The sequence below is a fragment of the Martes martes genome (genome assembly GCF_963455335.1).
Source record: "Martes martes genome assembly, chromosome: 18".
NCBI classification, from domain to species: domain Eukaryota; kingdom Metazoa; phylum Chordata; class Mammalia; order Carnivora; family Mustelidae; genus Martes; species Martes martes.
Window position 1 is genome coordinate 2,136,420 of NC_137906.1, and position 27,173 is coordinate 2,163,592.

A 27,173-nucleotide genomic window follows, 5' to 3' on the forward strand; every position below is an offset into this window, starting at 1 on the left:
GCTGAGAAATGGAGCGGAAAGAGAGAACGAAAAGCCTTCCATTCTTTGGTGATGAGAACACAGAGAGGAGGTGGAGCCCTTCATGGACACAGGAGAGAAAGAACGAGAAGCAGGTGTCTAAGGCCGAGAAGAGAATGCTAAATCAGTCATTGGACAGATTGAGCTTATAGTTCAGAGGGACCCTGAGCCATCGAGGATGCAGAGGACCCAGGTTTAGGGCTCAGGGGAGAGCCTGAGTTGCCCTGCACCAGAACGATGGATCTGGAGATCATTCTGAACACGCGCACGGGAGAAAGTGCCCACTGTGTCCTGATGGTAAGAAGCATGAGTGATCCCCTCGGAAGCAAGGAGTCAAGGTGGAGAAGACAGTGATGCTGGGGCCTTGGGAGGAGGTCAGTGCCAGGAAGGAAGCCGCCAACAATGTCAAAGGTGGCCAGATCAGAGCAGGAAAGTGCCCACTGGATCGGGTGAACAGTGATGGCTGGTGAAGTTTGCCTGAGTGATTTCAGTTTTATGCACATGGCCACAAAGTCCCACATCTTACCTGGGCTTACCTTGAGCCAGAGTCAACACCGAAGCAGAATGCAAGAACTCATTAGAAAAAACAACCCACAAGGGCAAGACGCTGAGTTGCCTGTGCGCACAGATCCCCAGTCATCTGGATTTTACTCACATTTACCCACACGTTCCCCGAGCCAGGGTTTTCCTTCCTTTCTTTCCTTTTTCTTTTCCTTTCTCTCTCTCTCTCTCTTTCTCTCTCTCTCTCTCTCTTTCTCTTTCTTCTTTTTCTGAGAAAGCCCCATTTTTCTTTAATGTATGGGATAACCAAACCAACTGGTCTCGGAGAAGACTGAGCCAGTCTTGACCAGCCTGAGAATGGCCCACTCTACCCTCATGAAAATGATGTTTGCAGATCTTGTGTATTTATTTACTTATTTGGGTTCATTTATTTATTTTAGAGAGAGGAGGTGGGGGAGCAGAGGGAGAGAATCTTTTGAGCAGACACCCCGCGAAGCGCAGAGCTGGACACAGGGCTCGAACCCACAACCCATAAGATCACGACCTAAGCAGAAACCAAGAGTCAGATGCTCAACTGACTGAGCCGCCTGGGTACCCCAGATCTTTCTGAATAAACAGAGGAATGTTACGTGTCACAATTCAGGGGGAGAACAAGAACACTAACTTGTTTTTACTATAGGATCTTAACTAGGTAATGTACGCATTAAAGAAAGGGAAGATGAGGGGAAAGGAGACCTTGCCTTCAGTTATCTGCTCAGTATTTTATTTTCCAATTACAAGTCCTTTTGGATACATTCAATTTCCCTACAGAAAACATGCATTACCTTTGAGATGAGAAAATATGGTAAGGCTGGAAAAAATGGTTTAATCACTCTCAAACAGAAGGTAAGCAGGGATAACAATATTAACGTTAGATGAACAAAACTCAAGTAAGGGGGGAAAATATGCTTTTGAGATAAAGGGAGCATTACATAATGGTGACAACCACCACTAATAACGAAGCCATGCAGACATAAGTCTATAGTTGCCAAAGAAACTGACAACAGATACAGAAATCAAACATCATTAGGAACGCAGGAAGGAAGAGTCATCGTAGGAGGAGATTTTAAAACATCATCATCAGAAAGACTCAAGAAAATAAACTCCGGGTCCATGTAAATACACAAAATTGATGTCTGGGAGGAATTCAGTCCCATGATGACAGCGCGTGGGGGTCTTTTCAAGGGTGTATAGAACAGAACTCGACAATACGAGTCACCAAGAAAATCTCAACAAAGAGAAAAATCATTAAGTTCCTCTTCCAGTTAGAGACAAGGCCCTTCTGCCTGGAGAACGGACAGAGGCTGGAGGCGAGGAAGAGTGAACCCGTGTTACTACGACGCACGGGGTGTTTGGGAAGGTGGAGGGGGAGAGAAGAGGGTGAATGGGAATTAACTTTGTGCTCAGACTGGACCAAGCACCTGTCTCACCCTCTCTCACCCACGGAACCACCGAAATAGTACTTAACTTCGTGGTTTTCAGCGGGCTGTCCCCAACCAGCAGCCTCAGCCCCACCTGGGAATCTGCGAGAAACGCAAATTCTCAGCAGAGCTTCGGACCTCTGGAGACTGCATCTCCTCCAGGGTGGGGCTCCAGGAGGTGCTGACGGAATGCCGATGGTGCGTCAATACCCCAGTTCCCTCCCCGGGAGCAGGCTGACTCCCAGGAGGAGTGCGCTTCCCACTGCCTCCATTCCCCGAATGCCCCCGTGGGAGGAAGCTCTGTCATGCGCAGGGGCCATCACACCCTCGGGGGACAGCTTCCCTTCCTGTCCCTGCTTTGTCCACGCTCCTAGAGGTGTTCTCTCCCCCTCGAGAATCAACTGACACGTGCCAATCCTCTGTCTCAGGGTCTGCTTCTGGGGGAGCCCAAACTATGTCACCTTCTGGAGACCATCGCAGCTTGTGTTCTGGGTGGGACTGGCTTGGACTTCGGTTTCTTCCCCCCTGGATGACCTCTGCCAAGATTCCCTGAGTGGGGAGATCCCCACGGGCAATGAGTCCTCCCCCCAAGTCAGTCCAGAGGAGACCACCAGCTCTTTTCTCTGGATTTGCTCGCTCTTCTCTGCCCTGCCTCCAGCCACCGCCGCCAGCTCCCGCTGGCCCCATGTCAACCCTGTCCTTCATCACTCACTCCCGGGCTGGGTGAGGCTCACCGAGGGTCAGCGACCAGCCCAGCCACGGGAAACCAAGTCCTGCCCAGCCCCGAGAAGCCAGCTGTGCCAGACGCAGAGGCATCACCAGCTGCGTGCTTCAGAAGCGGAGGGAGCACAGAGCAAGAGCTCTAGGGTGTCAGCAAAGGATTCTCTGAAGAGACGATACACAGGGGACATCTGGGGAAGAAGTGGGTGGACTCTGGCCAGCAAATAGGGTTGGGGATTCCCTCTGCTGAAGCAGGAGGTCCCTGGTGGGCTCAGAGGGAGGCTGCAGGGAGGGGCTCTGGGAGCCACGTCAGGGAGACGACTTCACCAGCCAACCTGGAGGCTTCAGGGAACAGAATGAGCCACGTTCTCACAAGGAGACCATCGATGTCCGTTTCAGAAGGATCAACAGATAATGAAATGGCCGAAGATCAAAAGAGAAAACTAAGATTGTGAGAGATACAGCAAACGCCACATCGGTCCTCAGCGTCTCGAGGCCCCAGGCAGGGGGTACACCCTGGCAGGCGGATGGCTGAGTCCAGGGGCCCGGAGCCCTCCGGGTAACAGTCAGCCAGCTCAGAAGGGGCAGGTGGCCAGCCGCACCTGGGCTGCTGACACGTGACAGGCCCAGCCCAGAGCTCCCGGACGTAATCGGCTTTCACCCGGGACCTGTGCCATCGTCCTCCACCTTCTTCACCCTCTCCTGACCGGGGAACGCACACGGGGAAATCCTCCTCCACTCATCATGCTGAGAGCAAAGGGGTCAGCCTGTTCCTAATCCTCCCGTGGCCTAGAGCACGCACACTGGCCAGCCTTCTTCTACGTCTTCAGCTCGTGGGGCTCTCCCTGCAGTGAGCATGGGGAATTCTGGAGGCTAAGAGCCAACATCGAGGCACAATTAGCAAGACCAATCCCCCCCTCACCCCACCTGGACACCAGGCCCGCCCACGGACTGGTCTCTGAAGGTCTCAGAGGACTTCTGTTGACGCTGCCCAACAATTGCTTGGATTTTTCCACCGAGCCATCATTCCTAACAGAGCTGAACCACGAAAGGCCTGTGAACAGCACTCATTCCTACCCACGGTCTTTATGGGCACAGTGGCCCAGAGGGGACTTCAGATACAAGGTGAACGGTCCCCATCACAGGACAATGGCAACGGTTGGGGGCGGGGAGCGTGGAAGAAGTCAGCCCTTGGGTGTCATCTACTTCCTTGATGTCATGAGAAGGGAAATGAGTCTAGGTAAGTGGCCAGGCATGAATTCTTAAGGGCCCTCTAGCACTGGGCGCTCTAACGGACCAGTGTTCCCCCAGATGTCTTCCTCAAAACACCTCCCACCCTGCAGGCATGCCCCAGGGCCGGGAGGCAAAGACTCATGGGCTCCCATCACAGCGCCAGTGGCATCGCGCACACTCCTCTCCAAAGCAGCTGGGCCGCCCCTCACCTTCGTCGCTGTTGTCATCCACCAGGATGATCTCCTTGAGCAGGTGTGTGGGCGTGTGGTTGACAGCGCTGTGGACGGACCGCAGGATCACCGACAGCGCCTCGTTCACGAAGATGAAGATGATGGAGATCTGCGGCAGCTCCTTGGCGTACTTCAGCTCCTTGCACCTGCGGGGAGAGAGTCGGAGGAGGGGAGTCAGAGGAGGGAGAAGCCGTGGGCACTAGGGACGGGTATGGACACGTCCTCCCAAGGTGTAAGTCACTGGCTCTCTCTTGGCCCCTCTTGGCAAAAACCTAAGAAGAAAACTGTTAAATGACTCAGCCCCGATTCTCCCAGACTTACCTGATCCCACTTTGGTGCCCCCTGCCCGACCTCCCACCCTGTGAGCCCACATCTCCCTGCCTGGAGCCGCCTTGGCTGCCACCCAAACAATGCCTCTGCCCCCACCTGCCAGGAGCTGGCGCATCAGTACCCCCGCTCGCTCACCCCAGAGCAGCTGGACTCCGAGGGGTGCTTCACACCGGCTCCCAGAGGCCTGCGGGGGGATTGAGCTCGTCACCCATGCCCTTCAGGGGATGCCTTCCCCTCCAGGCGCTACTTCCCCAGCCCCAAGCAGTGTTCTCTCCACCTTCCTGATCAACTGATGCACTCGTATCTTGGTCTCAGGGTCTGCTTCTGGGGGAACCCAAACGGAGACATCTCCTGGAGACCTGTTCTGGTTCACCCTGCGTTCTAGGACCTAAAATGCTCACGTGAAAAATCATAGTCGTGGGAGCAGGTCTTCTGCCTGCGTGGGAGCGTGTTGCCCGAGACACCCCAACTCTCCCTAGAATCTTATTGCGGGGGGGCAGGAGATGGGGCTGCCTGCCTCGAAGGTCCTCCCTCACAGCAACTCTCCCGGCCTTGAAAAATGGAGGGAAAGAGAAGAGTTCCTTTTCACTGAGGCTGGACGCCGGGGTGTAGAGCTCCCGGTGATTTAGGAGGTGGTTTAATTCCCAGGGAACGTGCTCTGCTTGGCTCAGTTCCCGGAGCACCACACTCTGTCCCGGGAGCACCACACCCTGTCCTGGGGAGCACCACACCCCGTCCCGGGAGCACCAGCGAAAGGGTGTCTATGGCTTCCGCTGAGCCTTGCGGGCAACGCGGAGCGGGAACCCAGCGGAATGAGCGGCGAGCGAGGGCGTTTCCATACGTTCTCTCCCCCTTGCCCAAGACTGAAAAGCACAGAGCACGCGCATTCGAGGAGAAAACAAAGGAAACCAGATGCAGGACCGGAGGGAGACAGGGACGGACTGAAGAAGGAGGCAGAACAACGGCTTGTTTTTTTAATGCGGAACAGCTTGGGCCGTGTCAGGCCGTATTAATCATGCAGGCAATTTTCGGGAGAAAATAAAGTTTTGTTACAATATACATTTGTGTCTCCTGGAGGAGACTGTCTGGGGACCCATTGATCATGGAGCCTCATTTTTACCACGTCGCTATAAATTCACTTCTGGGGGCTGCCAGGGAGAGGAGAACGGTTATTGACAGGCTCCCGGACAGTCAGCGGGAGTCATCTCATTTACTGCGTGGTGATCCGAGGGAGGAGGGTGCCCCGGAAGGTCCCTCTGAACCCCCCCAACCACCCCGAGCCCGGCAGGCGGGCAGTGTGATCCCTCACCCACCCATGCACGAGCGCACACCCGCCGTACACACCCACCTCTGCTGAGCGCTCACCCCCAGGGCTGGTGCCTTTGGCCCTCTGTTTTTAACATCTTCTGGCTTGGAATTAAGAAGTGGAAAGACCAGATTGCATGGTACCAGCACCATCTTCTCCACCACAGGCACTGGGGTCGTGATGCAATCAAGACTCAGGTGTGAGTTGTGCCTCTCCGCCAGGTGAAGGGGGAGATGTGGGACCCTCAGAGGAATGCCCCGCCCCCGGCCCCTTCACGGGTCAAGGTGGCCATGCAGTAAATCAGGGAGGGGCGGATTTCAAAAATGAGAAGTGCTCCGTCACATGCTGGACGTGTCACCCTGAGCACGCCGCTCCTGGTTCGTCATCTCTACACCTGAGATGTACGTGCCTAGCGGTGGGTGCCTGGCTAAGGTCCCCATAAAGATCATCTGAGACCCCGTAAAAATGCACCGCACTGACTCATGGGAAGACCCCGTCGTCCTGGCTGCCACCCGCTCCCGTCATCCCCTTCTGTGTCCTCCCCACCCCCGCCCCCATGAGCCAGGCTTCCAGAGCGCTCTCACCCCGGACCCTTCCTGCGGGACCCACTCAGGACTCTCCTCCCCCATCCCGCCTACCCGGGTCTCTGTCCTTGCCCGGCTTACGCTTCACCTCTCCTGTGCCCAGCGTCCTCGGGGTTTCACAGTGGGCAGACAAGATGAATACAGTCAGTATTACGAAAATCAGCATTCCCTCCTGGGTCTTCAATATCTAGGGAGGTAAACTCTGCCTCAAAAAACAAAACAAAACAAAACCCCTGGGCCTGGCTTACTGCTTGCGACGGAGAAGACGTGTGGAATATTCTAGAGTGGAGGACAGTGCAGTTTTGAAGCACTGGGTAGGTGTAGACGGACACGCACGTTGCTCCCCGTCAGACACCCTGTGCCTGGCGGCAGAAGTGAGCGCGGGAAGGAAGACTGAGCGCAGATGGTGCGAGGAAGGAGAGGCTGGCAGGCCACAGACGCACACAGAGATCGCCCGGAGAAAGGGGACGGATACGGCTCCGCCCCCAGGAGTGGAAGCTGAATTCCTGTCCAGCTGGACGACCCCCGCACGGTGTACCAAACCACACATACCCGATGTCCCCCGCTGCCCTCGGGCTGACCTGAAAGAAGCCCTCCCCGTGGTTCCCAAGTTCCCGCAGAGCCGAGGGGGCGGGAGGTGCTCAGCGCCCGGTGCCTCGGTGCGGGGCACGGTGCTCTCAGGGGGCCCGGCAATGGCCCGTGCCGGGCAGCTGGACAGGCGGACTTGGGGAAGGGAGCGGCCAGGTCAGAGACGATCTCCAGATAACGGAACCTGCAGATTCAGACGTGTTTCCTGCCTTCCAGGCCGCACATCCAGGTGAGAGTAACCTGGGAGGTGGTGCGGATAACGAGTAGATTCTGGATTTGCAAGACGCCCCAGAACGAGCCCAGAAACTGCAAATGCGCTTCTGAATCCATAGCTGGGGGTCGTGTGCTCCCTCCAGCAACACAGGCTCGGCTCTGGGTCCCAGAAACCACAGATTTCCCTTCAGTAACGGGTCAGCAAGCGGTAAACAGTCATGTCTGAAAGACGACGGTCGGCAGGAAAACCACCTTAAGGTGTGGATAATTTTCCATCCGCGCGTGAAGGGACCACAGAGAACGCAGGCCCAGCCCTCTCCCCAGAGGCCTGACAGGGACCCAGTCTCTGCCAAGCTGATCTCATGGGGCAAAGCAAAGACAAGTAACCAACCAAGTGAGATATCTCAGACCCCTGATGTCTGTCCTGAAGTCTGTGGGTCCATCTGTCCATATGCCTGGGCCACTTCCTTGAAGTTGGTATGTCCCCGACAATGATGCTTGTTCCCCCTCCCCCAGAGCTCCTGGCATGGCCTTCACTTATCACCCAAAGTGCCCGCCATCTCCCTTTGTGGATGCGGAGTCAGGAGAGGAGAGCTGGGGAGAACCGGCCATCTCAGGACCCACCAGGGAGGATCACAGTTGACATGACAGAAGGTCAAGGGCCGGGGCTCCAGCAAGGAAGAAAACAGATCAAAGAGCAGGCCATGCCCTGTCAGAGGCAGACCCCTGCCCATGACCCCCTTTTAAGGGGACAATGTACACGACCCCAGTGTGGTACAGATGAGGGGTGCCAAGGCATACCTGTGACCCAGTCTGCCAAGCTGGGAACAAAAAGGTGACCTCCCAACATCCCCACAGCTATAAAAGACTTCAGACTCCGTGTGGTCCAGGAGACTCACAGCTGATGACGATGATGCTGACAACGACAATCCATATGCACATAATGCAGGCCAGAAACTTCTGGAAGCTTCTATGGACTGTTCCGTCTCATTTAACCCTCCCAGCAGCCCGCCTAGGAGGTAGGCAGTACTATCATCCCCACTGCACGGATGAGGAAACCAGGGCCCCAGACAGGTGAAGTCACCTGCCCTGAGTCACACAACAAGGCTGAAAAGCAGCAAGGGTGCCTGGACGTGAGCGTCACCATCTCAAGTTGAAACTCTCCCAGAGGCCCCTGTCTGGCCAAGGCGGGGGGGGTGGGAGCCCTAATGTGAGGGCCGCCCTTCCAGGGCCTACCCAATCTCTCCCAGTCACTCAGCTCACCAGGACGGTCACCACGTGGCCACTCTGCAGAGTCTTGCTGGCTGCTCGCCGTCAGCTCTGGCCCTGGGTACAAGGACGCCCCTCAGTCTCTGCCCCGTGTCGCCCCATCCCAGGGAGGGAACAGAGTCCCCAGCTCTGCCCAGGCTCTGATCCTGCTGCTGGTAACCAAGAGTCCTGGGTTTTGCAGCAAAACCACATTCAGCACTTAAGAGCAAGGCAGCTTGCAACGCGACAGTCAGTGCTACGTGCTCAACGGCTGTCCCACAGCAGATGGGACGGCGGGACTGCGCTGGGTCGGGGCACAAGGGCAGAGGAGCCATGAACTGGAAAGCTGGATCCATGGGTCAAACCCGCACGGGCATGAACAGAGGGACGCACAGGCGGTGAGAGCACTGCTGATCACGCAGAAGCACTAGGGCCCCCTTCTTTGTCTCTCCCCGGGCCTTCCGGAAGAAACCTCACTAAGCTTGCCCGGAGACGGAGCAGTGAAGAGCCAAGTCTTGGAACCACAGACTCACGTCGGGCTCTGCAAATTCCTGCCAGGCCAACTCGTTTTCATTTTCAAAGCGCACCAAAGACAGGCATGAGGTCGTAAAGGTCCATTAATGAGGGTTCTTCCCAGCGCGTGCCAGCACCATGGAGAGAAACGAGAGAGTGGGAGTGCGCGGAGTCCAACAGAATAGGTAGTTTGAGTCAGAAAACACCACTTTGACCTCAAGAGCAGCCACGCTCCAATGAGAAAGCTCTTGAGGGTGTCACGGGAGTGGGGCGGACACATCACACCCTCTCCTTTCACGGCCGTGGGCAGAGGTGGGAGGGGAGAGCTCCTTCTGGAACTGCCTTCCGCCACCGTCACATCCACATGACCTCAGATCCACTCCAAAATGGAAGGTCCGGGCCCGTGAGTGTCTCCCTTCCAAATCTGGAATGCACCTTATGTAGGAGAGCACACCTGGAATGTCCGCACCGTGCCACCACCCCAAGAACGGGCACGCCTGCTCCCCTGACCTGGATGGCCGCACACTCACTGACCCATGCAGACACTCCTCATGTACACCCAACCTTCGCAAACCGAGAGGCCGGGGGCGCCATCCCCAAGAAAGCACTGGGATGGCCCAGCCACTTAGCAGTGGGATGCATTCTCCAAACAGTGGGCTCCAGTTGCCAGATAGAAGTGACCAGGAAGAAAAGGCAAGTTGTCACACAGTCATCTCGTAGCTGCTGCCTGCATCCCTTGAGCCCACAACACCAAAGGCACATGTTTGACCAAAGATGTGGCCCGTGTGTGCCAACTCAAGCTGCACCAGCCCAGCCAGGGGCTGTGATCAACCGAGAACAGAAATGAGCCTCCTCCTTGGAGGCCCTACTGCGAAAATGCCCACACTCCTGAGCCCGGAAGTGGCCACGAACACTGATCCCACACATGCCGACTGACATAAAACTTGGGAATGTTCCCCACGCTTTCTACGGTACCAACAACTTCACTCTTTCTGCAACAAGGAGACAAACCGCTCCCTCCTCTCTCTGGCTCACTGTGGAGGTGGGGTCAGACTGTGAAGTCAGATCCCAAAGCAAGTCTGACTGACTGTAACGCTTAATTATGTGTGTCAGCGTGGCTGGGACATGGTATTTTGGTCAAACATTACACTCAATGTTTCTGAAAGTACTTCATTCAATTATTTTCAAGGTTTATGTATTTATTTGAAAGAGAGCGAGAGAGAGAGTGCATGAGAGAGTGTGAGCAGGGGAAGGGGCAGAAGGAGAGAATATCCAAGTAGACTCCCACTGGGCATGGAGCCTGACATGGGGCTCAATCTCATGACCCATGAGATCAGGACCTGAGCCAAAACCAAGAGCTAGATGCTTAACTGACTTGAGCCACCCAGATGCCCCAGCCCGAAAGTACATTTTTTTTTTTAAAAAGATGAGATTAACATTCAGATCAGTGGGCTTGGGTTAAAGGAGATTACCCTCTATAATGTGGGGCCTCATCCAACCAGTTGAAGGTTTCAAGAGAAAGAATATCAAGGACCCCCAAGGAAGAGGGAATTCCACCAGCAGACCTCCTTTGGATTCTAGATGCAACATCGGTTCCTCCCTGGGTCTCTAAGCTGCAGATGAGTCCTGCAGAGTTGGGACATGGCAGCCAGCCTCCACACTAATGTATGCCAAATTCTTTGAAATAAATCTCTCTTTAACTCTCCCTCTCTCTTCCTATGTATCTTACATGTAGCTATAAACATAAACATCACAGATGCTAGAGATAGATAAAGAGACAGAGAAAGCCTCCCATCTGCAGCCAGTGACAAGGCAAACCCCAGGTTTCCAGTCTCCACGGAGCCCTCAGAGGGGCTCTGCCCCGTCCCCCCAACTCACTGCTCTCAGATTTTACCAGCTTCCTCCGGCCCATCTCCCTCAGGCAGGGAAACATGCCTCCTACTCCACATAAGGAATCAAGGCCACCAGCAGGAATTTCCAAAAGTGGTCCAGGCCTGTAACATCAGCATCGCTTGGCCATCAGGCAGACCTATCATCCATCAAGCCCCGCAGTGCGTCCCCTGCAGGTGCAAATGTGAGAAGCACTTCCCTAGTCCCATGGGCCCCCTGCAAACCTTTGGACCTCCCAACCCTGCCCTGTCTGTGTGTCCTCCCTGGAAGGAAGCAGAGCTAGGAAGCAGACATTCCAGGTCTCTCCCATTTAAATAAAAAAGGCCCCTCCTCCGATCTTAATTACAGTCTTTCTTCTCCTTGCCACCCTCCCCCACCTCCCATCCAGGTCCTCACTCCTTTCTCATCTGGCTTCAGGTTGCCCTATTCCCCAGGAACTGCTCTGGTTAGCTTCTGAGCATAGCCACGTGGCCAGAATCCAGGGAAACTTCCCAACCTGACCTTAGTTGAGCATCATTTCTGCTGGCGCCGACACGGTTGCCTCTCTCCTCACATAAACACAATTTACTCTTGGATGCCCACACATTTGGGGTTCCCCTACGCCCAGGCTCCCCTCTCCCCACAGTGATCAGCCCTGGCCACCTGTTCTGTTTCCTGGGCTGCCCTTTCTGCTAGTCCCTCAAATCTCTGACTTCCTCAAAGCTCCTTCTCTCCCATCTCCTGGTCTCACTTTATAGACTCTACCTGGCTGACCTCATCCAAATCTATGGCTCCCGCCGTCACGCTGGCAACTTCCAAACCCGCATGACTTACCTGGACCTTCGCTCAAGCAACAGCTAACTTCCCATGGGACATCTCCCCTTTGACATCTCCTAGGCCCCGCTAATTCAGGCCACCTGCTCTGCTGTGCCTCCCCATCCACATCGTGGGGGCACCCCATGCTCTCTCTTTGCGGGCATCAAGCTAGAATCACGACACAGTCACCACGTCCAGTCGTCACCAAATCCTGAAGATTCTGCCATCTTTAGGATCTCTTTACGACGCTCACCCCCGCCTCCCACTTGTACTGCCCGAGCTCCATGTCTCATCACTTCCCACCTGAATGACACCAAAAGCCACCAGCTGGTGCCCTTTGTCCAGCCTCCCCCTGTGCAACTCAACCTCGTTCCACCCACGGCTCTGCCGCCAGCATGATCCGTCCCCTTCCTGCCTTCCCGCCTTGTCAATACTGCATCTTTACATAAACACCAACACGGGATTCCAACTTGCAACCCTCACAACAAGAGGGCGCGTTCCACCCACTGAGCCGGCCAGGCATGGTCTTCCTGATACGCAAAGGGAATCACGGCACTCTTCTCCACAATCTCCCTGCCCCTCCAGTGCTTTTCAGCTTCGGGTTCAAGCTCCTTTGCTTGGCACCCAGCTCCACCCCAGCTCATCCCTCCAACCTCACCTTGGCCCCCGCTTCCTCCATCTACGGGAAGCCACTGTTCTCCGCAGAACCAGGAATGCCCTCTCTCAATTCACGCTCTTTCCTCTCTGCCCATTCCTGTCCAGCCCCAGCCGCAGGCACGTCCCCAGCCTGATGTCGGGCCCCCCACCCCGTCCCGTGCTGCTTCCTCCCCACGGCCAGCTGCCACCCTGGGACCCGTCACCCTCTCCTGTCCCACTCCCTTCACTGTGTGTCCACAGGGCCCAGCACAGTCCCCGGCAGCGAAACGGTTACTGCAGGAACAAATGAAAACCCTCCTACCTCCCCTACTTCTTCTCTCTGCTCTTAGGATCAAAGGCATCACTTATCTCCTCCCGAATGATAACATCAAGGATGGCACCCCCACCCTTGAAAAAGAGCCCATCCGGGACTCAGCTGCCTGCTGTCTCCTTTGATTTACTAATCAGAACGCAGATTCCGGAAGCCCGTTTGGGTCAAGTGCATTAACCAGGCCGATATTCCCTTTCTTGCCGTGCGCCTCATCAAGCCTCTCCCGGAATCCGAGGCAAGACTGGTACCATTTTTAGCAACAGCAAGCCTTGCAAAACAAGACGGGGCTGGGCGACGGAGACGTATGAGGCCCCGCCACTGGACCGCTCGTTAAGCGGGAGAACGCATGCTTTGCTGAGTGGTTTAATTTCCTCGAGTTGAGCTCTGCACTTGTCTGGGAAGGAGCACCACACCTCATTAGCTCAGTTCCCACACAGAGCAGTCTCTGGGACGAACTGCCTACTTCAGCGTTTGAGCTCCTCTGTGTCCTGCCCAGTCGCACCGGGGAAATTTTCACGAATCGAGATGCTTGGCACGGCTTCCTGCCTTGGGGTCCACAAAGCCCATAAAGCCCCTGATATGGAATGTAAGACGTTGTGCTATGGGAGGATTTGTTGTTTCTGGGGGGAGAAGTCACACCTCTTTCCTTGGCTTCCTGCAGAAGCCTGTCAGGGGCACCCCCGCTGCCCCTGCCCCTGGCACGGCTGTTGGTCTACAGCCCCAGGCCCTGGGCACGCCCCATGGCCAGGCAGCCCCAAGCCCTCTTTTCAAGCACTGAAGCATCAACACGCCTGGAGGCCTCCCAGCCAGCCTAGTTCCTACTTTGGAATGTTCCCCAAACGTTTTTGATCTTTGAGCTGATTACCTACGGGCTCGATGGCCAAGTGTGACTTCTCCCCCCAGGGCTTACTGAGGAATCTCTTTCTCCAAGGGGTGCAGAGTTGTTTTTCCAAAGACAAGGTCATGGTCTTCAGCCAGAAAATCCAGGAAACTCCGCTCCCTTAGCCAGGAGGCTGCTAGGCCAGTTTCAAGGTGCAGTGCGAGGTCGGGACACAGGCAAACCTCCACCCGTGTCTGTCGGTCTTCAGAAGGCTTTTAGTTTCCAAGCAAAGAAGGGCTAATTCACCTTCTCTGACCCTCAACACTGTCCACAGTTCCCTGCCTTGTGCAGCACGGTTTTTCTAGAAGGGAGGGGAGGAACCACACCCACGAGGCCTGGAGCTGGTGGAAGCAAGGGAGGGACGTCCTTCGTCCTTCGCTTCTCAGCTCGGCAGGTGGGTCTGTCTCGCGGCGAGGAAGCTTATCTTGTTCCAGTCAACGGACGAGAACAGAAAAAGAAAAGAAAAACCCCAGAGTTTCATTAAGCAATGGCTCGGGAACAGAATCTCTAAAAGCAATTAAGGGTGTATTAATGCAGACAGTTTCAGGCCAGAGCCAAGGAAAGCTCGTGCACTTATGGTGCGGGAAATGCTGCCTGAGTCCTTCACACATGGGACTTATCCCATAAGCTCCGGAAGGGGAGCGTGGTGGAGGGGGGCAGGGGGGCTGCAGGAGGGCCAAAATGCACGAGGAAATGGTGCAAACCAGAATAAATTGTCGTTCCGAAGCCCAGCAGGTCCAAACCGTGGTCAACCGGATTCCTCAGAAGAACAGAAGGACCTAGAACATTCCGGCCTCAGCCAGAATGTCAGGCCCCCACCCCAGCCCCGCACAGAGCTCCAATCTGGGGTTAAGGTCATCTTCTAGAACTTCAGCCCCACGATGAGAAACACATTACCAAACCGGCACCTTTCCTTTCAATGCCCTGGCCAAACCGGCTGTCCAGCCGAGGGACGCTGACTCTGAGAACACTTCCGTTTATTCCCGCCTCTGGACCACCCCTCTGTCCTTGGTGCTCTCACCCTCCACCCAGAAAGTCTTCTCCCAAGGAAGGCCCTCCCCAGTCAGAGTCAAGTCTGACACACCAGCCCCTCGCCCTCTGTTTCCAGCTAACAGGACCCTGCCCATCTCAATCCGTAAACACCCTCCCCCTTCCTGACCTGCCGGAGCAGCGAACCACCTTGTGTGGACCCTGCGTGGCCAAATGCATTAATCCTTCGCCCCTCAGCATACGCAGGCCCTCCGACGCGTGACTTTCAGGTTTTTCTCATGAAGGAGGTGAAGTCTATTTCCCCACCTGTGAGATCGGGGTGCAGTCACACGATTTGCTTTAACCGTCAGAACGAGGGGAAGGGATCGTGCCTGCTCCACGCCTGCGCGTCAAAGCGGTCTTGTGCCCTTGGCCGTCACCTGAGAAGCCAAGGGCGAGCCCTCTGGTCCCAGATGGGGGTGGAAGATGGGCTATAAAACGCCCACACGTGTGCGAGCCCAGCCTTTGCGGCCACGCGCTGTGCCAAGAACCTTACAGTGTCCGTGTCCGCTCATTACTTTCCATAGTGAGCCAGCAGTGCGGCTGTACCCATTGTACTGATGAGAAAAGTTAGGCCCAGAGTCACCAGCCCAAAGGCAAGCGAGGGGTACACAGAGCCAGACGTGACACCCAGATGCACCTGACACCAAAGCCTCTTCTCTTAGCTTCTGAAAAAAGAGATGATTTCCCAAGGAGGGTCTGAGTGGAGGGATTTGGGATGGCTTCTGTTTGTTCAATGAAACCACAGGGATGACCAAGGAGTCACTCGTGCCAAGTCGGTTCGCCAAACTGGGGCTTCGTACCTAACCTCACTGCAGTTTCAGCCTCCCCCAGGAATGTGGTCTTGACCTGTCAGGAATTTTGCGCTCGGCACTAATGAGGTCATCGGTCCAGAAGCCCTTCCTTGTGCCCCAAAGTAAAAGGAGGAAATCCACCTAATAAGAGCCCTAGCCCCTTCCCCTCAGGGAGGGTGACCCTGCCTAAAACGATCCTTTCTTTTGCTAATAACGTCTCACCCCACCCTCCTTCCTATAAAATCCTTCATTTTGCACAACTCCCTGAAGGTCTCCCCCGATTTGCTAGATGGGAGGCTGCCAGTTCACAAATTGCTTAATAAAGTCATTTGGATCTCCCAGCTTACTTGGTGGAATTCTCTTTTTTAACAGGCTCATTTCTTTATATTTGACTGTACTCTCCAGTGTTCTGTATCAAACACGTATCACTTTCCTAAGTTAAAAATACTATAGATGTTACTTGTTCAAAGATTTCTACAGAAACAATGTTAGCACTTAACAAATTAATTCCAACACTGACCAGAAATAATAAACAGCGAAGAATAAGTAACAAAACTGTTAAAGAGGGAAGGGCGTTAAGGAAGCCAAGAGACCTGCATGATATTAAAATCCAGCATAAAATGACTATCATCGAATCAAGAACGAGACGACAGATATATGGAACAGAAGAGTCTAGAAACAGATCTGATCTTGGAGAATTTATGCCAAGAAAGGTCCACAAACCAGTAGGGCAAGGATCATATAATAAATGGTGTTGGGACGACTTTATTGGGTGACACAGTGAGTCTCCCCTACACACTAAAAGTAAATTTATTTTATTTTTTTCAAGTTTATTTACTTATTCAAGTAATCTCTACATCCAAGGTGAGGCTTCAACTCACAAACCTAAAATCAACAGCCACACACTCCTCCGACTAAGCCAGCCAGACAAAATGGCTGAATGCAGAACTCAAAATATAAGGAAAGCGACATAAAAATGTATGGGAACATTTGTATGAACTCTGGATATTGAAGAATCTTCAATAGTTTGGTAATATTTTTAACCCTCCGATCAGAAAATAATAAAATTAAAACAGTAAACTGCAAAAAAAACCCAAAACCCCTCAGAGCACTTAGAAGGAGAAAAGATAATGAGAACCCAAAGAACACAGATAAATGAACAAAAAACATGAACACAATTCAGAGAACAAAAGAAATAAATAACAAACACAAAACTAGGTGGGCCATCCCTAGTAATAAAAAAGATTCAGACAGTAATGAGATGTCATTCTGCCTCGATACGGTAGAATTATAAATAACTTTTTCTTGCTTCTTTGTACGTTTTCTGATTTTTTTATAGTGAGCAAATATCACACAGAAAACACATCAGTTTCGATTAACACAGGAACAACAGAACCATATTGCCAAATTGAAGGGCACCGCGGTGCCTGATGACAAGCTCCCTCAGCTGGCGTGAATAAGAGACACCCCACGCCATCCCCACCACCACATGACGCCACAGTCGGAGAGAGAATTCTCAGTCAAGACCGAAGGCCCAACGCTTCTACCTTTTCAAGTGCAGATGGGGTACAAGACCGGCAGAGCCCGACCTCACAGGCTATCCATTCTAGAGGGCAAGCAGACCTATCACCGAAACAGACCTCCGCCGTTTTCCTCTACTTGGGAGCTGTTCCAAGATGGCCTCATATAATAAAGGGCTTATATTCTAAAAGTATAATAAACATAAAACCAATTACTGCAATTGTAGACCTTCCTCTGTTAGTCAACATGTAGCTTTGAAAAGGCCTGAGAAACTTAAATATAAAATAACTGTAATTTTGTTTAAATTATGGAGTTAGTTCCAGTTCTACGCCTATTTCATAACGTTACAGGAACCTGCCCATTTACTATGATAACACATGCCGCGTGAGACGTGAGACCAAGCCTGGGCCTCCTACAGAGAAAGTGAGGCGTCCCCCTGAGCCTGCCAGACATCTAGTCTACCCATTAATAACCACTGATGAAATGACCTAGTGACTTCTGTGCTAGGATATGCTTCTGCTCTAGCGTAGAACAGCATGAAAGCAAACTTCAGTCCTCTTTAAATACCGTTCCTACTGGTTTCTCAATGTCCTGTAGAATGTTCACTGTCACTTGTACCATCCCTCTGACATGTTAATTACATGCAATTTTCATTCTTTTCAACCTCCCTCCAGGTAATGCTTTCCTTTCTAAAATCCCATGGGTAAGATCTTATACTAACTTGGAGACTTCCAACCTGTTGACTCGATTTCTCGTATCTTGGGCTGGCGAAGGGGGTACAGAAATGGTAGCACACCCATTAGGCACGGCAGTCACAGTACATCTGTCCTTGCAGCTGGAAGTCCTACCACGTACCCTTCCCATCACTGGCCAGGAGGTTGCATGAGGTCAGGGACAAATCTCTTTGGCTGATACATCTGCCACACACAGGGCTCATCCCAGATGCTCAATACATATGTGTAAAATATATTAATTATAAAATAGAGAAGAGACATTCTAGTCACTTGTGGCATGAAGAGGTTATGGGGAATGTACAGTTCTGGAACCCTAAGTATTTAATGAAGACCCTAGAATCACAAGAATGCAGCCCCTCCCAGGGCACCTGTTTGAAGATGCCACATCAGATCACTAGAGAAGAAGCTGTCCTGGCTGAGGATGGTGATTTTACTTAATTCCAAATATTTTATGATGGATGGAAGACAGTGCCCATCCCTCAATTTTAAACATGGATCTTGTTATGGAGCCTACTTTAAAAAATAAAAAATTAAAATTAAAAAAAGATGTTAAAAAAAACTCTGTTCTTTTATATTTAACACACCCTGGGACAAATGTATCTATATCACCTGGAAACAATGGCTCAATGGTGACATTTGCACACATGGGACATCAATTATGGACCAGCAAAGTATGGAAGATGCAGACATTTTTTAAAAACCTCCCTGTTACCCTGGAAAGAGAAAAAAATAGCTAAATCATAACTATGATTATGGAACGATAAATACCACAAGGGAAGTTTGTCCAGGATGGTCTGGGATTTCTGCCTTCCAGGAGGCCTGCCCCGGGCAGGTTGCCCAGAGGAGATCAAATCTGCCCTGGGCCGTGAAGCATCAGGAGGAAATTTCCAGGTGAGGAACTGGGAAGGAGGGAAGGGAAGATAGAAAAAAATTCTTTGAGCAAAATGAAATGCGCAGCATGTGCAGACACAGAGGAAAGAAAACACATAGTGCACACCCCCATAGCGGAAATCGGTGTTTTGGGGCATGTCCTGGACGAGGAAAAGAAGCCAGCGGTCAACCAGCAGCTCTGAAGGCAGCTGATAAATTCGGTCCATCCCCCAGCAGCGCGTGGCCATGAGGTCAAGGATTACTGAGCAGGGAAGTGGCATGACAGCCCTGGGCAGGTGTCTAAATCAAAGAACCCCATCCCTTCTAGTCAGGCCAAGATGTGACCTTAGACGCTGAGCTCCAAGCTCTCGAAAAGGGTGTGGGTGTATGAGACTCCTGTCCACGGAGCTCATTCATTTCTCTCTGCTCAGATCACAACCCCAGCTCCTCACCGCGGCTGTTCGCCCACTCCCCACGAGGCCTGGGGGAGCCGGGCTCCACTGAGACATCTTCCAAAGGGTGCACGCTTGGCTCAGACACTCCAGTTCCTCTCCGAGGCCCCAAAGCTCGGGCCTACCCACAAGCTCTCTGAGTGGATCTCTGGCAGGGCCCCCAGAGCCCATCCTGAATAAAGACCACAACGAAAATTACTTCCTGGATCACTTACAGAAACTTGTCGCTCTCAGTGTTATGGGCAGGAAATGAGGTTTTTCAGTTCAAGTCATCAGAAGTCTGAACGAGGCATTTTACCTTACAGGCGAAGCCCCAGACGGAATGGGCTGATCTCTGAAACTAAACTCAGGGGGTGCTGTGGACTCATCAACGGCTGGTGAGACCCGGCGAAGAAGCCGGCAACTTCCCAGATCCGATTCCTCTATTTCCCGGGGCCTCAGGCATTCGGGGACCTCACCCTAACCCAGCCCTGCCCCTTCCCAGCTAGCTCAGAGGGGCCAGCCAGAAATCACCCATAAACATCTCCAACAGGGGCACCAGGGTGGCTCAGTCGGTTAAGCGTCTGACTCTTGATTTCAGGTCAGGTCACGATCTCAGGGTCCGGGGGTCACGCCCCACCTTGGGCTCTGTGCTCAGCAAGGAGTCTGCTGGGGAGTCTGCTGGGGATTCTCTCTCTCCCTCGCGCTCTCCCTCTGCTCCTCCCTCCACTTGTGCTCCCTCTCTCTCCAAAATAAATCAATCTTAAAACACAAACACAAAAACAAAACCATGTCCAACAGAAGGGCAGCCCTGCCTACACCCAAGGCCAGTAAACCATACATCACAATGGCAGTCAAGCAGGAAACGTTCCCCAGATCCCACGTATGAAGACAAAGCCCTGGCCAGGGGATTGGAATTTAGGGTTTCCACTAATACTCTTTTTGGCCCATTCATTTCATCAACTCGTCCTATGCTAATACCCAGTAAAACCGAATCTGTTTTGGAAAACACTCTAAAGCAATGAGGAAGGAGAAGGGCAAGAGAAGCAGGAAATCCGTGAGATCAGCTGAGTAATTTTACAAGAAACACGAAGGGATCTGGGGTCAGAGGAAATTTTTTTATTGATGTAAGTTATGATTTAGGACAATTAAATGGTCATGAATGTATGTACCTGACAACATAGTTTGAAAGCACGCAGAGCAAAATGTCTTGAAAATCCAGGAAGTAAAGACACATTCACAGTCACATGGAGACATACTAGCACGCCTCTCTCAGAAATCCAAAGAAACAAAAATATCCAATAAATTCATGAAAAATTGATCAGTCTCTATAGCAATCAAAGAAATGCATCCAAGAGCTATAACAAAGTATTTTTTTATCTTTGGATTGGCAAAACAAAACGAAGACAGATCTTATACCGTCCCATCCAATGTGAGGGAGGAGGAAACCCTCATACACTGTGGACTGAGGTACACACAGGCAAAATCCTTCAAGAACGTGTCAGCAGCACCTGACAAATTAACAATGAACACGCCCAGCACATCCAGGCATAAAGAAACGTTAGAGACACACATAAGCAGCCAACAGTGGTTACCTCTGTTGAGAAGAGGGATGTTTGGATCTGGGGCTTTAAGAAGAATTTTTCCCCCCCTATATCCATCAATATAATTCATAAATAATATAATACATTCAACTGTTACTTGCATACTCTCTTTAAGTTAAAAAGAGACTTGAAAAATCTACTGGATGTGGCAGGTAGAAAGTCATAGGAAACATCTGTAAATTCCAACACAGCGCTTTGTACCATGAGTCGTGGAGGAAGAAAGAGATTAAAACCTCCTCCCAGAAATACGGCACAGGAGGGGAAGGAAAGAGCCCAGACATGGGTTTAAAAAGAGGAATCTTCAGTTGGCATTCAGCCCCAGCAAACGAGTCCCTCTGGTCCCGTTCTCCTACATCCTTAACGAATCTTGTTCCCGATTCTGCCAGCAGGCCTGACTGCAGGCGGGAAGCATGTTAAGGTCCAGCAGGCAAAGTAATGACTTTCTCAAAATGACTGTCCCTGCACATCTAAGTCTTCTCATCCTAGGATATTCTACTCCCCGACTCTGGTCTGTGTGTGTCTGTGTTTAAAAATTGCCTTCATGAGTAATTGCAAATGGGTTCTAATAAAAAAAAAAAGTATGTAGAAAATGTCGGCAGTACTCCATAAAGTCTTCTACTGTGCATGCTGGTCCAAAGGAATATTTATAGGAATGCTGTTATTTGGCAAAATGATGTTAAATGGGGAACTCCTCCCTCACACAAACACCTCCCAGAAGAGGGGCTGGGATGGGCCTGGGTGGGCTAATGGTGGGGGCACCAAGTCCCTTGAGGACAGGCTTCATCAAGACACACCCCCGCCATGTCCAGAAAGGAAAAACTGTAGGAACACCCCGGTCCCAAATGCCAGGGCATTTGGGAGATCACGTCTGTGCTCAAGGAGTTGGCAATCGGTATTTGGACCAAGAGTCAGCATCCTGTTCCCACCATACTGAGCTCCGTATCGGGGCCAGCCAGGGTGTGAGAACGGGTCTGGGCTGAAAGGTTAGGTGTGAGGCAGACCCCAGCCTCCACGAAAGTGCCCCTCAGCGGCCTCCTCGGTCCTGCTGAATGAGGAGCCTCCCCGAAGCAGGGGCCTGGCTCCAAAGATCCGTCTTCCTTGCCTGTCCACTGTCCAGGTGTAGGAGCTGGCAGGGACACTCGAGAATTCTGTAACTTGTCCCTGCACGCGCGGTCTCTGGGTCCAGGCGGATGCGGCAGACACAGCACGGAATGACAGGAGATGCAAAATGCTGGCCATGATGGGGCCTGCTCCGGGGTAACATCACGGGGTTTCTGGAGACAAAGACAGCCCAAGCAGCACTTTCAGTGTTTGCAAGGGAAATCTGCACGTTGTCAGGAAAGGCATCAAAGGGCATCTACAGCTGGGACTGCTTGGCTGGTGTCCAGCAACGGTCAGGGGACGTTTCCTGCTGTATGTCCTGGAGCTTCTGGGAGGCACTGCATACCTCCCTGGGCAGCCTGTGGACCCTCCTGGTCCCGGCTCATGGCAGGCAGGCAGGGGGCTCGGCAGCGTGCAGAGAAGCGGGCAGGGTACCAGCACACCTACCGCAGGTGGAGGCGAAGTGCCGGACTGTCACTCATCGGTCCAGAGTCCGGGCACGGGACCTCCCTATCAGTCTTCCTATGATAGGACAATCATCGCCATCATTCGACACCTTTGGGAACCCACTGACGGCAGCTCCTTATCTTGGCTGGAAGTTACCATACGGACGGTTGTTTCTGCCTCCCACATGGCCTCTGCTGCCTTTAATGATGCTACATGTAGCACAGTCCTCAGGCTGGGTAAGCCTGGGGCGGGACAGCCTCTCTGCCCCGGGGTACCTGCTCGGACGGTCTGGCCACCGGAGACACACAGGAGGTGGGCAAGTGGAGGCATTTGAAGACCACCAACTGCCTCGCCTAGCCAGTGGGGACTCGGCCGGGAGGTCTCAGGGTTGCTCCAGAAGGTGAGAACGATGCTTCCTGGGAGTCTGGGTCACGGTACTGGTCCAAGACCAGGCTTCTTTGACTTGACCCTCTATGCGAACCACCAGAGACGCTGGTCAAAGAGCAGACGCAGCTCAGGAGGACTGGAGAGGTCCAGGATCCCGCCCGGCTAACAGCCTCCCAGCTCCCGAGGCGGCCGGGGGTCCGCGGATCACACCTGGCACCCTAAGGATTTACAACAGGATGGACTTTGCCACTTACTCGCTGTGGGCAAGTCACCCAGCCGTTCCAGGAGAAGAGTGAAGAAGAAGAAGGGCCTGGGAGGGGACACGGAGGATGACCTGAAGTCAGGAAATCCCAAGCTGGGGAGATGTGGGCGGGGCGCGGGAAGGTGTGGACGGAAAGCGAAACGGCACCGAGCGCCGTCCCAAGACGTTGCCTGCAACGGCAGCCAGTGCTGGTCGCTGGTCGCTGTGTGTGTTTGGAGATCACACCGCCTCACAGTCACAACCGTGTCTCCCAGCCCCGGGCGCCATCCACGGCACGTCACTCATTGTCCAAATGACCGGTTCTTGAGTCAACTCACACATTAGAAATGGAAGGGCTACTTGAAGAGCAACTTAGCCGGAGCCTAGAACCGGTTTCACAGTTGCCCAGGGCGGCTCAGACCCATCCAGCATCGCACAACCCGGGGAGGGGGCAGGGCCCTGCGTCAGGACCTGAGCTGCCCTTTCCAGACCCGTGAATTGGTCACGCCTGCCTGGGAAGGCGGTTCCTGGGGGAGGGCTGGGTGGAGCCTTTCCGGGGAAAACACACATAAACTGATTTGTTTTCTCGAGACCCCTTTTGCCAAGAGAAATGCCACAAACTCAGCGTCTTGGCCGTGAAAGGAAGCAGCAGCAAGTCTTCGTCTGAATCCCCGAGCCGCGTGTGATGTGCCCCCGGGGCCCACGCGCCAGCTTCGAGGAGGCGAACCGGGATCAATGAATTTCTTTGTTAATCTTGATATTTGCAGGAAGCAAACAAACCGGGCGCTCTGCAAATCACAGGCTTTAATCTTCGGAATTACTTACACCGCCATTTAGGAGAGTTTTGTTTTACGGCGAGATCTGCACACAGCAGGCGGCAAACATTCTAATTGCTGTTAAGTACATTTGGTGTAATATGTTGGGGGAAACGTAGCCCTTACATCAGTTAAGCATGAACACATGTGCTCACGGGCAGAAAGCAAGACTGCACGCAGACACACTCCCCCGAAGCCTTCCAGCCACAGACATGAAGATCGCGTAGTCGGCCTCTTGTGGACACGAACAGCACCCGGACCCGGCCACGGTCCAACCCTACAAAAACCCAGACAAACTGTGCTCTATGTTTTGTGCCCCTCTCTGCTCTCTCTCTCTCTCTCTCTCTCCCTCTCTCTCTTGGAGCTCACCTGCAGTCAAAATGCGATGCTATTTATAATGCACACTGTGTCGCAGTTACCGGGATTCGAGACCTGAAACAGAAGGCCTTCGATCTAGGCCACAAGAGTAAGGCTCAACGGGAGGTCAGTGCCACTGCGGTCCTACGCCGACAGGCCTGCTCCTCCCAGCAGCTCCAAACCTCCATGCCGTCGGGGAGCACACCTCGTCCGCGTGCACAGCCCTCAAGCCCTTAGCCCTGTGCCCGCCACACGGTGAACAGGAACAGGCGACCGCTATTTGATGAAATGAACTGGAGACTCTTCCCAAGAGGAAGAGCGAGAAGGCACGCGGGGAAGGAGCATCAAGGCCATCGTACGGAGTGGAGGACGGCGGGGGGTGCTTTGGGTGCGGAGGCTCGCCGTGAGGGACGCACCCATCGGGCTTGTCAGCTCCCAAATCACAACTAAAATGGCAGAGGATTTTTTGAAAAAATGATAATCCGATCCTGGGCTGATTCCCAATCCGGGTCTTCCAGCCGAATGTGAAATAACTCATTAAGCCCTCGGTTGCGTAAAAAAAGAAGTGCTTAAAACATCTGACAAGTTGCCTCTGTAAATAAGTGACCCATAATAAAGAGAAAAGCGGAGAGGGGTCCCCGACTATGTGGACTAACGGAAGCCAGTAGCTGGACCAGACCCTGGCCCCGGTTTCAAAGAGCTGAAGAGGTACGAGGCACCACAGGAAATGGCCGTTTCTGGTCCAATGTCAGCCATTTCGTACAGCTCAACCAAACACAACAGAAACACAGTATTAACTAAATCCAAGCAATTCGGTATCTCCACTGTTTTCTAGAAACCTCTAGAGAACTCACTGGTTTAAAAATGAGTCCATCAGGTCCCCCATATATGAAGACCACCAATCCAGACGAGACGTAGTCTCCATTATCACGACACGGAAAGAAGAGGAAGAAACGTGATTTCCAGGTCCTGGGAGTCCCTGAAGCAAGGAACCCAGAAGGAAGGAGTAGTCTGTGATGGAAAAGTCATCTCGCAAGTCCCGGGAACATGGCCACGGGGCGTAGTCATCGCTCTGAATCCGGCAGACGGACAAGGCAGGGGAAATTGGCATGAATGGTGTATGACGACGGACACTGAAAATGCTTTGGTTTTTCTAAATCTCAGATACCAGATGGTCATGCATTCCTCTCTCCTAATAGTAAGGAGCAAAAAACAATATATGGGGAGATTTTTTTCTTTTGCGCTTTCTGATGGTTATAATTTATATCAAGAAACAAATGAACCTAAAAGCACTTCCTGACGATGATGCAATTGGGCATGTAAATATTACCTGAGTGACCCAAAGTCGCCCAAATTCCGGGCTGGCCATGCTGTGACCAAGGGTAGTTGTTTCTGTATCTGATTTCATCACTTTTCCCATCTATGTCCATGGCTCCCAAACTTTAATGAGTGTAAGAACTATCTGAGATGTCCCTGGACGTACCAACCGCTGGGCCCCACTTCCAGGGACTCCTGCCCAGTCTCCTTAGGGTAGAATCTAGGAACGTGTGGTACACCAAGCACTGCAAAGGGGTTTTGGCGCAGCTGCTTCCCTGGCGTAGGTCAACAACCTCATCAGGATAAACTTTAAATCCTGTATCTCCCAACTTAAAAGCAGCCTCAAAAGTTTTGGCCTCCAGAAATCCAAATCTCTCACCACATTCTCCAAAATAATGATAAATAATGGCTAAAAGAACAAATAAAATTATAGCACTGCTCTACGACAGAGAACCCTCAAAACTTTCCATTTTCGTTCGTAGCCAAAAAATGAGAAAGCAGGGTGCGGGAACCTGATGCCACCAAAAGGAGATACAAGACCAGAAACGTTAAATGCACCCAATGAAGCGGAATAAAGGTTACTTTGTAACGCTACAAGGCATAATTCACAGTGAAGATGTGGGGCGTTTTCGTATGTATGCACCAAATAACGCAGCCACCATCTCAGGAACCAGTATGGTGGACGCAAGAAGACACAGGCGAGAACCCCCGCTGGTCAGAAATATTAACGTCCCGCTCTTTGCACAAACGAATCAGAGAGACAACGAGTAAAAATATGAATGCTCACGGGGCGCCTGGGTGGCTCAGTCGGTGAAGTGTCTGCCTTCCGCTCAGGTCACGATCCCCAGGCCCTGGGATGGAGTCCTGAGAGGTAGGGCTCCCTGCTCGGTGGGGAGCCTGCCTCTGCCTCTCCCTCTGCCCCTCCCTCCCCTTGTGTGTGCTCTCGCCAGCTCTAGCTCCCTCTCCTAAATAAATAAATAAAAGTACTATTGTTTAAATAAATATATAAAATATACATATAATTATATTTATATATATATATATATATATATATATATATATATATTTATAGAAAGAGAGAGGGAATGCTTAAGTAATACAACCACTATAATAGCACTGACGGCTCTCCACCAAACGTTACTCCCAGAAATAAACAAAACACCTTCTTCTCAACCTCAGGGGAAGTTGTAAAAAATAATCACAAAGGAAACATCAGGACATATCATAAAGCAGAAATAGGACAAACAATAGTCTGTGATCACAATGCAATAAAATTAAAATTATTAATAATTTTCCAAAGCCATCTACCTGGAAATTTAAAAAAAAAATACAACTAAACAAATCTTGAGTCTGGGGTAAGTAGAAATCCAAATTAAAGTACTTCTAAAAAGTAATGATGATGCAAACAGCATATAAAATCAGTGGGAAACTTCCAAGAAGTAAGAATATTCGAAGCCTTAAAAACTTTTGGCAATAAAGATACTTGAATTTCTTTACCAGCTCAGAAAGCTAGAAAAAGAACCACAAAGTAAGCCACAAAGAAATATAAGGAAGGCAATAATAAATATAAATATATGTTTTTTAAATAACCATGTTTTTTTTTTTTAAGATTTTATTTATTTATTTATTTATTTGACAGAGAGAGACAACAAGAGAGGGAACACAAGCAGGGGGAGCGGGAGAGGGAGAAGCAGGCTTCCCGCTGGGCAGGGAGCCTGATGCAGGGCTCGATTCCAGGACCCTGGGATCATGACCTGAGCCAAAGGCAGACGGTTAACGACTGAGCCACCCAGGCGCCCCTCAAAATTCTAATTTTTAAAAAGGAATTAACCAAATAAGACAACCTTTCGCTAGTTTAACCGAAAAAGGAGAAAGCACAAAAATACAAAATGAGAAACCAAAGGGAAAAATAACTCTTGAAATAGTTCTTGAGAATAATTTGCAGTTGTACACAAATAAATTTGTAATAAAAATAAAATGGACAATATCCCAGGGAACGGCAGTTTGCCAAGGTTGACCTCTTTAGAGACAGAAGACTTGATAGACCCA

General features: G+C 51.9%; 1 protein-coding gene across 1 annotated transcript in view; it reads right to left on the bottom strand.

Annotated features, from left to right (window-relative positions):
* GALNT17 (polypeptide N-acetylgalactosaminyltransferase 17) overlaps positions 1-27,173 on the bottom strand; it is a gene marked incomplete at its 5' end in the record, with an annotated part of 428,234 nt that overhangs the window by 220,463 nt on the left and 180,598 nt on the right. The window contains one exon of the mRNA XM_080830474.1: positions 4,142-4,308. Within this exon, the coding sequence (XP_080686600.1) occupies positions 4,142-4,308 (167 nt within the window). The remainder of the gene's footprint in view (positions 1-4,141; positions 4,309-27,173) is intronic.